We start from the raw sequence: 11,378 nt of genomic DNA on the forward strand, positions 1-11,378 counted from the left end.
TCAGCCGAAGAAGAAATGGGCCATAACGTTACACGAAGTCTTTTTTCATTGTAACTTCTGTTACATCAGTTTACCTTTTCAATTCACTCTTTAGATGTTTCTAAAAACACAAAATTATCTAATTATTTATTCTCTGTTTATGAACACTAAACTATATTGAGCTAGAACATGTCGACTGATTTTTTATTTTACGCATCGGCCTACCAGTGACAGTAAATTGCGACGTTACCACATCCACTACATGGCTCACTACAGGAGATAAAGACGGATATGCCCGCGTGGATTGGGCTGAGATCAAACTAATCGCAAATATTACGATAGGGTCTATCAAGTAACAACGCATCTTCGTCATCACGTTTTTTAGCCTACCAAATTTGATGGATCTAATTATTACTTGAGTTTGAAGATTCGTTATCCCTAGCACATCATAATCTATCGAAATAATCTTAAAAATGAAGCTAGAAACGATAAAAATATCAGCTCAAATAGTAAACTTCTTTTTTTAAATTATTACCATTATCGTCCATAGGGGTTCATTTAATAAACATTTTTTTTCTTTACTTACAAAATATTTTTATTCAAAAATATCTCTATCACAACGCAACAACTCAATTATTATATAGTTATTGTAAAGTAACGCTTTTTACCGGTATTTTATTTAGGTTATCAGTAACGTGACCAAGCCCTACTTATGAAATATATATATATATATATATATAATATGGTTTTTGTTTTATTGTATTTGTAAGGTATCGATGTAGGAAAAAACCGTGCTTAAACTCTTAAAGACATCGCGCATCATGTAATTCAAAGCAAGCGTACTGGCAATACAGTTCACGATTCACTTTTGATTTTGACAATTGACAATGACAAATTGCTTTTGCTGTTATTCAGAATTTCAGAGTCGATAATTAATTATTAACTTGTACAGTGTAAACCTGGAAGTGTAAAAATTCACGAATTGTATATTTCTTGAGGATATTGTATGTTGTGATTTATTTTTAAATAGGACCATAATGACCATATTTGAAGATACGATTAATAGCAACAGTTATTAACAGTTCTTTTTACAGAAAAGACAAAATTTGTCTAGTTTTGTTAGTTTTATAAAACACAAGTTCAACAACAAGTAACTGAAGATGAATGTATTACCTGCACAGCCGATCGGAATACAGAGTACAGCAGGTGCTGTACCTGTTCGAAATGAAAAAGGTTAGATTTGTAATTTGTTAATTTATGTGTTTAATGTTAGAACATTTAAGTTTGTTACACAGGTAATATATATTGTGTGTAGTGATTATAACGTAGAAATTACTTTTTTATTATAAGTACTGCCATATGATATGATTAAACCTTAAAACAAATAATTGCAATATAAATATACATCACAGAAAAAAGAAACAGTTCTGATACATATCTCAATAATGACAAACATCAATCAGTATAAAACAGGAAAACGATACAATAAAAAATAAACTTGTAAACAAAAATAAAATCTTACATTACAATCATTATATTATATTAGTTAACAATTTTATATTTAAATTTTTTAAAGTTTGGACTAAAAAGGCATTGATTTATAAAAAGACCCTAGATGCACAGTTTTATAAAAAAGTAACACTTAAGACTCTCCAAATAAACATAAGACCTTTTGGTCATGATATAGACATACTTTTTTAGAAATTCAACCTTACACACATAATTTAAAGTTCTATTTAAAAAGCACAAAGTGTACAAAAAGTAATAAGATTTTATGACTGAAGTTTGCCTGTAGGACAAGGCATGAAGTGGAATCGAGTATATTTTTACACTTTCTATTTTTTATACATTAACTTAGTATTTTAAGACACTACTTAGTTGAAAACTAACAATTTACTTACAAAAAATACTTATGTATTATAATTTTAGGATTTAAACATTATGTATAAGTACAGTAATAGTATGCAGTTTCTGGTAACTGTTCTGGTAGATATCTGGTAGATTATCTATAAACAAATTCAGTTTAGTTTATAAAGGTGGAGAGGTCCTGACAAATTTGAGTCTAATTTAAATCTTTTCTTTAAAACTTTTAATGTATCCTTCAGTGAAATGTTTTTTTTAACATCTTGATTTTTTTTCCTTAAATTATTGATGCTTTTTCCTGGCTGATTAACTTTTTTGGCTTTCTGTGTATCTGGGGTTTTTTTTTTAAATCAATGCAAAAAGGATATGAAACCTTTTGCATATAATTTGATGCAAGATTATATATGTATTGTATTGGGCTCGGTTTTCCGCATTTAGACGCAAAGGTGGTTCATTATGCGTGAAAAGAGGGCTGACTAGTTCAGCCAGCCCAGCTCCTTCCAGAAGCTCAGAAGCTTCCTGGGGCGTTCACAGACTTCTCGGAGCGCTTCCTTAAGGATGGTAGCCCGGTGTGCGTCCACTCCCTCGCATTTCAGGATTACATGGGCGGCTGTCTATTCAGCAGCCGGACAGCCCCTGCAAAGAGGGCTGTCTGTTGCATTCATGATGAATAGGTGGTGATTAAGTGCCATGTGGCCGGTAATCGTGCCAACAACTATTCTGATGTCCAGGCGGTTAAGACTGAGCAGTCGGCATGCTAGGTGCGGTGATACTTCCGTGAGTATCAATTTGGACTGTCTACAGCCGGTTTGGTTTGCCCAAAGGGCATTGTGATTTGCACGTGTACGTTGGCTTACCCACGAGCCCAGTTGTCCAAATGGTAGCGGTAGTAGAATGGTTGGGCCGGCAACCTTTGTACTGGACCCCTGTCTTGCAAGCTCGTCGGTAGCATCGTTTCCGTGCGATCCACTATGTCCTTTTATCCACTGGAGGATTACCTCATTATGTGAGGCTAATACTTCCAGGGTTTGATGACATTCGTATATAAGACTAGAGTTGGTCGAATTACTCCCTAGTGCTTTAAGTACATGCTGTCCGACAGAATACGGATGTTGCAATCCCTAATGCCTTTTGACAGGACAGCGGTGGCTGCATGGGTTATGATTATATATGTAGTAAATACTATTATAAATATTATTTAGTATTGGCTTTAATAAGGCTGGCTAGGGATCCTTACATCAGGGAAAACCAGTAGTTGTCAAGCTGGTTTAAATTGACAAATCGCTCAGATGGAATTAACGAATTTATTTAGCAGCATGCAGGCCATTAAACTAAATTTATAAGTTATATACTAATGAACTACTCTCTTGCTATCTGTTCTATGCAGAATATATATTTAATATGATGTAATTTGCCTTATGAAAAAAAAAAAAAAACGGTGTGTGTGGTCTGTGGACCCCCTGTCGGAACAAAGTCCCTCTAACTTTATGTTAGACATTTGCTGTACTGTCATTATTTATATTGTAAAATATCAAGTTAACAGTGTTCAATTAATAAACTTCTAATAAAATAGTTTTATTTTTATGTAATGATTTAATGTAAAGAGTATATGTAAAAAGAACAAAGCTGTACGTGGAATAAATAGTAAAAAAAAAAAAACAATGATAAATTAATCACTGAATGATAGAAGATAATTAAGTTATTAACAAATAATGATTTAGGACCTATAAATGATATTTTATTAATTATAATTTTTCAGTTTTAGAACTAAAAAATATTGTTTATTATAAAAATAAACAAAAATTAAGATATATTTAACATTTATTAATAAGATTAATATTATAATCTTATTAATATTTATTAATAAGATTTATAATTTATTTGACTAGCCCGTTATGGTTAACACGGGCTGGTTTCCGCAACTCGACGACTTTGCGCCTATTTTGCGTGACTAGCCCGTTAGTTTAGTGTGCTTTCTGTCGGGTTGCGGGTTCGATTCCCGCCTGAGTCTGGGTGTAATATTTGTATTTATATATTTATATATGTATTATTTCTATGTATACTTATAAAAAAAATAGTTATAACAGTCGGCTGTTACCTGTACCACAAGCATTAAGTTGTTTATCATAGGAATAGACAACCGTGTATGTTATAAAAAAAAAAAAAAATCATCATTTTTAATCAGAGTAATGGTAATAATTGGTGTGTGGTAAATAAAATACAACTCATATGTTTAAGATCTAACTTCATACTTTAGCGAGTAGTGTTGAGAAAAAGTCTTGTTATGCTTTTTTCGATCTTGCTCCCATTCCATTCAACTGAGGTAGGGCACAGCAGGAAATTTCCTGCTCAAAATATGGTACAGCCCAACTGGTGTAGTACCTCGACCTTACAGAAGACCACAGCTAAATAATACTGTTTTCAAGCAGTATTGTGTTCCTGTTGGTGAGTAAGATGACCAGAGCTCCTGAGGGATTGGAGATAGGGTCGGCTACGCGCTTGCGTTGCTTCTGGTGTTGTAGGCGTCTATAAGCTACGGTAATCGCTTACCATCAAGTGAGCAGTAGGCTTGTTTGGCGACCTAGTTAATAAAAAAAATGCGACAAGGAACTTAGTCCCAAGAATAAAGTTAGACACAAAGTACTACTAGAAGCATTTTTAAATAATAATGGATTTTATTTAATTACCAATTATTATTTAAATTTGTTCTATTTCATTTGACAATACAAACAATAATGAAATTTCTTAACTTTTTCAGGTGAAATATCTATGCAAAAAGTGAAAGTGCAAAGATACATATCTGGTAAGAAGCCAGATTACGCTCAAGGTGTTTCATCCTCAGAAGAATCTGACGCGGAAGATTTTATAGAACAGCAAAGACCAGAACGTAGACATCAAATAGCTCAAATAATCAGCCGAAAAGAAGACCTGCAGAGTGATTCTGATACTGAAGTAATTTTTTTCATTATTAATTTCAATGCATTATAAGATTAGTTTTTTGTTACTGCTTAGTAATTTAGTAAGATGTAAGTGTAATAAGATTTAGGTTTATTTTTTTTGAAATACATTTATTATTAATAGGAAAGGGATCATTTGTTTTTTTAATGTAAGGTGAGGTGATCTTTCCCTATATCTAGTAAAGTTAAAATATAATATGGCATGTTAGTTCCTTAAATTTTTTTGCGTTTTAAACTTCTTTTTTATTTCACCGCTTCTATGCATCATAGTGTAATATTTCTTTAGTCTGTACCTATCCTTAATAGGTTGAAACAAGTTTTCTAATGTAATAAGATTTTTGGATTAGATCAGACATTTAGTTGAACACGGACAATTATTTTAACTAAGTTTTTATAAAATTACAGAAAGATGATCCCCGTCTTCGTCGTTTACGTGTCGCGGCTCACTCGCCTCCACGTCGCGCTGAACACAAACCAGAGATCATTGACGCTGAGCCTGAACAAGAGTCAGAATCTAGTGAAGAGGAAGCAAGACACAGTTCGGAGAGTGAGGATGAACTGGATGAGGAAGAAATTGAAAGACGTCGCCAGGCTGTTAAAGCTAAACTTGCTGCACGGTAAGTTTAAATAAAAATCATAATTTTTAATATTTACTTTTGATATAGTTATGATTTATTAATCATATTTAGTTAACCTAGCTGAGGTGGGGCACAGCAGGAAATATTCTGGTCAAAATCTAGAGCAGCTCCACTGGTACCAAGTACTACGACCTTACAGAAGATCACAACTAAATAACACTGTTTTCAAGTATCGTTGTGTTCCTTTGGTGAGTAAGGGGACCAGAGCTCCTCAGAGTATCGAGGTAGGGTCGGCAACGCGCTTGCGATGTTTCTGGTGTTGCAGGCGTCTATTGGCCATGGTAATCGTTTACCATAAAACGAACCCCACACTTGCTTGCTCACCTAGTTATTTAAAAAAGTTGCAATCATAACTATATCAAGTTTTGAAAAATGTTAATAATATATAATTATCCATAACGCTTAGTATTATAGTTCCTAAACAAGCCAGTAGAGCGGTGCTAAGTATAAGCTGCAAACAATACTTTTATAGAAGTGTGTGGAGGCGTGCAGTTTTGGATTTTCCAAATAAATATATTTTTAGCCGACAGATGGTGGGATAACCATCCAGCAACTAGCTTTGGAATACACAGGCCGAAGACGGGCAGCAGCGTCTTCGGTGCGATAAAGTCAGCCCTGCGGTCACCAATCCGCCTGCCCAGCGTGGTGACGATGGGCAAAACTCATGAGTTCACGCCATTTTTGGCTCGAACTTGTGGAGGCTTATATTCAGTAGTGGACTGCGATAGGCTGATGTGATGATGATGATGATGATGATGATGATAATAATATATTTTTTAAGTTTATAAACGAATGATAAATTGTGGAAGTTTTAAGTCTCTTGTGTTTAATTTTTTCAGTGAGGCTGAAAAGGAGGTCCTTGGAAGAGATGATGATGAAGAAATGTTGGATGGTGACAGAGAGGAGAGCGGCTCATCCGACACCGAGTACACAGACAGTGAAGAGGATACAGGTTATTGAAATTTGTGCTTATAAACTAACTAAGACGTCACGGTAATGTACAGAAACAGTTTTAACAGTAAGCATCCAGTTATTTTAAATTATTGATTTTTTTCCCTAATTTTTCTGTCACGAGTTTCATGCTATCGGTCGCTTTCGAGTCGATTAAATTTTGGTTAAGTATTTTTAAGATTTCTTTCTTAGGGGTTATTCAAGTATTACGTACGAATTTTAGTAATTTTTAACCCCCTCCCCCCTTGTCAGAGAAAGTCAGCAAACCCTACCCTCTCCACCCTGTGCTTACGTAAATATTGGTAATATTGGTGACGTAAACACTATCTAGACCCCCCGGCCCCCATGTGTTTACTTAATACTTGAATGACCCCTTAGTTCTAATCGCGTGTCTTATTTCTCTGGCACGGCAAATATATTATCAACGCTGTTTGAATCAGAAATTTTTGGATGTGTAATTTCGGATACGGAGATGGATACGAATATTTGAAATTAAATTATATTGATTATGGTTACAGATATTAAATTATTACAAATTATCTTTTAGTTTCAGTTAAGGATACTTGAGTTTTGAGGAAATATCAAAGTAATATACAAGCATATTTTTGTCAGTTGGTAGCACACTGAGTTATTATGTTATATTAGTTATTAGTACATAATCTGAGTACTCTATGTAAAACAGCTCTAAACCCACAATGATTTAATTTCCCAATTGACTGACGTTATGTCAATAAAGTATGCGTACAGCTTATGTTCTTTGACTGGGAAATGTAAAAATGTACCACAACATATTATGGTTGCTGTAACTATACTGCAACGTCTAACATGCAAATTCTTTAATTCTCTCTTGTAGCGTTTCGGAAAATCAGCCCACTTCAGTGTTGTTTCAGCTGTAAATAGAATGGAATTACCTTCGATTAAACAAATAATTAGTTAATTATTAGCACGTTCTGTCAAACAAACTCGAACGAAAATAAACACATAATAAACGAAATAAACGAAATATATGGTAACATTATAAGGCTAAACCTTATAATGTTACCATATATTTCGTTTTTTAAACATTATAATGTCTTTTTATTTATATTTTCAGGACCTAGGGTGAAACCTGTGTTTGTAAGGGCCTCTGATAGAATGACTGTAGCGGAGCGGGAACGTAAACAGAAGCAACAGAAGAAAGAGGAGTCAGAAGCTAGGAAGGAAAAAGAAGAAAGGAGAAGAGAAGCGTTGAAGTTGGTCGAGGAGACCATTCGCTCTGAACAGAGAAATACACAGGTTCGTTCATTGTATACTAGAGACTTGCATTCGTTTCACATGTTATTTAAAATCTGTAACTCTTTTTTTAAAATTTTGTGTTTAATTTTGTGTTATAACGTAAAAATGAGTAAATTTTTTTAAATATTATTCCATTGGTAAAAAAGTAGGTCCAACTGCAGACTAGACAAAAATAGAGAACATTAGAAGGACTAATTTGACTAGTTAGATTTATTGTCAGTTGACACAGCAGTCACAGCACTGGCTGTGGCACTGGCGGTCATGGGTTCGATTCCCGCTAGATAGATGTTTGTCGTAGTCTGGTCGTTTGTGTTGTGTGTATGTTTTCTGGACCGGGACACAGGAAAAAATCCCACGTTAATAAAAATCTGACGACGGTGTGTGTATGTTAGACGTATTTATTAATTTTTTCTTATCGAAAATCCTTTACAGTCGGAACACAAAGAAGGTAACATCAACGACGTGTGTACGGACGATGAAAACGACGAGCTCGAGTATGAAGCGTGGAAGTTGCGTGAAATGAAACGAATTAAACGCGACAAGGAGGAGAGAGAGGCGTAAGAACTTTTTCATTCTATAATTTAATTAAAAATTGTGTTGAATCCGATTTACACCGACAAGTAACAATACACATTATTATGGACACCTCAAACTTTACTTGCCAGATCTCGCTCGAATTTAAACGGAAGCACACAACAGTTCTAGCTTACGAATGTAAATCGATTAAGAATAATCGGAATCTGTACACGCAGAGAGAACATGAGGCTAAACACAAAAAAAATTATTATGCAATAAAAACCTAATCAAAATGTAGAACCATAATGTAGAAATTCAGTAAATTGATGTACATTTAGGTAATGCAGTTGCCAACGATTTTGATTTATTTTTATTTAAAGGGTATTTTAGCCAACAGTAACATAATTATTCTGATTTTTTCAATGTTCATTTCTGCACAATATAACTTTCTAAGAGCAAAAGAAAAATTGTAGTTTCAGAGTTTATTGATTTGAAAGAAATGATTCATTTCTTTATATAACACTAGCTGACCCCGCAAACGTTGTTTTGCCATATATCTTATTATCCCCCTTAATCCCCGCCCTACAACTTAAGGGTATGAAAAATAGATGTTCGATTCTCAGCCCTACTCGATGTGCACACAAAATTTCATGAGAATCGGTCAAGCCGTTTCGGAGGAGTTTAACTGTAAACACCGCGACACGAGAATTTTATATATTAGATTAGAATCTTTATTTCTTATATGATATATCTAAAGTGATAATTATAATCTATCTAATACTATTAAACGAGCAATTCTTCTATATATATATAATCTGAATCTCGGAAATGGCTCCAACGACGGGATTTCGAGGGAGATAAATCGATATAGCTAGGATTTATTTTTAGAAAATGTCGTTTATCCCTGTTTTTAGGCAATGAAAAAATGGCTACAATATCTTTAGTATGGTAAATTTCTGTACTCCTTCCCTATATAAACTAAGTGTGCGAAATTTCATACTCTGTCTGTGCAATTTTCGTAAAAAGGGGTACAAAGTTTTTACTTCACGTATTAGTATATAGAAATCTAGGTGATAAGTCTAGTTGTTAAGGTTTTGTGGATTGGAGGAGATTACTGGACTAAAATTACGATTAATACTCATTGCAGGATAGAGAAAGAATTGTTGGCGATAGAGCGCTTGCGCAATATGACTGAGGAAGAGAGACGCGTCGAACAGCGAATCAACCCCAAGGTCGTTACCAACAAGTCCGTTAAGGGCAAATATAAGTTTCTGCAGAAGTATTATCACAGGTATGTTTTAATTATGTATAAGTAAATAGAGTGATAATCAATAGCAGAAAATAGTAAGTAAATTTTTAATTTTGAACTTTTTTTCCAATTAATGAAAAACTATTAATGGATTTTAGTATTAAAATGTTTTGCATGAAAGAAACGTAAATACATATACAAACATAGGTAAACTTTTCTACGTGTATTTAGGTTTATTTCATACAAATATATTAATTTTGACGACACGTTGGCGAAACGGTCATATTACTGGTACTGTTGCGGGTTCGATCCCCGCACATGACAAACATTTGTATTGGCCATACAGGTGTTTGCCGTGGTCTGGGTGTATATTAGCAGGTTATAGATTAGTAGGTAATTAACCTATTTTAGTTTTGTAGTTACTTCTTATTAAATTTATTTATTTATTTAGTTAATTAATTAATTTATTTCTCAGAGGTGCTTTCTACTTGGATAAGGAGGATGAAGTGTTCAAGCAAGATTTCTCGGGACCAACATTAGACGATCACTTTGATAAGACTGTTTTACCAAAGGTTTGTTGTTTCGTTTATTTGTGTAACAAGCTATTTATATATAATTATTAATAATACTGAAACGAATTCGAATTTTTTTTATTGAGTTTTGAGAACTTACTTTTTTTACATTAAAGATCCTAATTGATTGTAAAACTATTGGTATATAAATTATGTTTTTTTTGTTGTGAGGAAAAGTAGTTTGAGAATATAAAATATATAGGATAAAAATGTTCTTCATTTTTATGTGGTAACCCTTCTCTGCGCTTCAGTGTTGTGGGTTCGATTCCCGCCCCGCCTTGGTGCAGTATATATATAACGAAGAAGGTTATCTAAAGTAGGCTTCTTAATAAAGTGATGTTAGCAATATGACGTCACTATCCTCAATATAATCATGTTCGTTTTCTTTCTTCTTCTATTCGTTTGATAATTCGTTTCATAAGAAAACTATTTTGTATACAAAATAATCACTTTAATTTTACAGCACTTTTATCAATAACTTAAACGTTACACTCGATAACAATATGTCAATGAATACAAATTCTAACATTAATACTCAAACATTAGTAATGTTAATAGTCAGACGACACGAACAAGAATCCCTATGAAAAAAATTCTCATATCGAGTTATAAGAATCTATCAGATCTGATATAATATATAGTGTGAGTGAGAGAGGGTGCCTCAACCAGATAAATTTTTATTACTTTTCTTTTAAATAAATTTTATTATTTTAGGTTATGCAAGTTAAGAAGTTCGGTAGATCAGGAAGAACAAAATATACGCATTTGGTAGATCAAGACACTACAGAATTTGACTCGGCTTGGAGTAACGAAGGTTCAGCGGCGCGGCTCGCTAACTTCCGAGGAGGAATGAAGCAAGTCTTTGAGAGGCCGTCGGCTAAACGAAAGCATAATGTGTAAATAAACCACCGTTTTAACGTATAAATAAAATTTTAACACTTGTATCCTTGTATTTTTTGTTCCATTTAAAAAATAAAAGAGGAAAGAAAATAATAAATAAATAAATAAATATCATATAACATACACACACGGTCGTCTGTTCCTATTGTAAGCAACTTAATGCTTGTGTTACAGGTAACAGCCGTCTGTTATAACAATTTTTCTTTGATAAAAATGCATAGAAATAATACAAATATAAATACAAATATTATATTACACCCAGACTCAGGTGGGAATGGAACCCGCAACCCGCAGAACAGAAAGCACTACAAACTGCGCCAACGGGCTAGTCATATGTAATAATATTATTAAAAATGTACATATGTCGTATGTAATAATAATGTTAAAAAATTATTGTGTTCTTGTTGGTGAGTAAAGTGACCAGAGCTCCTCGGGGGAATTGGGGGTAGGGCCGGCAACGTGCTTGCAATGCTTCTAG

At 33.6% G+C, this 11,378-nt stretch overlaps 1 protein-coding gene across 1 annotated transcript; it reads left to right on the forward strand.

The window, feature by feature from the left end:
- The first annotated feature begins 1,063 nt into the window (after positions 1-1,063).
- Positions 1,064-10,944, forward strand: LOC123658819 (microfibrillar-associated protein 1). The gene is made up of 9 exons (XM_045594118.1): positions 1,064-1,212; positions 4,601-4,794; positions 5,205-5,416; positions 6,277-6,389; positions 7,482-7,663; positions 8,096-8,220; positions 9,327-9,470; positions 9,904-10,000; positions 10,715-10,944. The coding sequence occupies exons 1-9, from the start codon at positions 1,140-1,142 to the stop codon at positions 10,898-10,900; spliced, it is 1,326 nt and encodes a 441-aa protein (XP_045450074.1). The 5' UTR covers positions 1,064-1,139; the 3' UTR covers positions 10,901-10,944.
- The last annotated feature ends 434 nt before the right edge of the window (positions 10,945-11,378 follow it).

This window comes from Melitaea cinxia, chromosome 13 (genome assembly GCF_905220565.1).
Source record: "Melitaea cinxia chromosome 13, ilMelCinx1.1, whole genome shotgun sequence".
Taxonomy (NCBI): domain Eukaryota; kingdom Metazoa; phylum Arthropoda; class Insecta; order Lepidoptera; family Nymphalidae; genus Melitaea; species Melitaea cinxia.

Coding starts and splice junctions, on each gene's coding strand:
- LOC123658819 (XM_045594118.1), top strand. CDS start 1,140: ATGAATGTATTACCTGCACAGCCGATCGGAATACAGAGTACAGCAGGT. Junction 5,417..6,276: donor AAAGCTAAACTTGCTGCACG/GTAAGTTTAAAT, acceptor TAATTTTTTCAG/TGAGGCTGAAAAGGAGGTCC. Junction 8,221..9,326: donor GACAAGGAGGAGAGAGAGGC/GTAAGAACTTTT, acceptor TACTCATTGCAG/GATAGAGAAAGAATTGTTGG.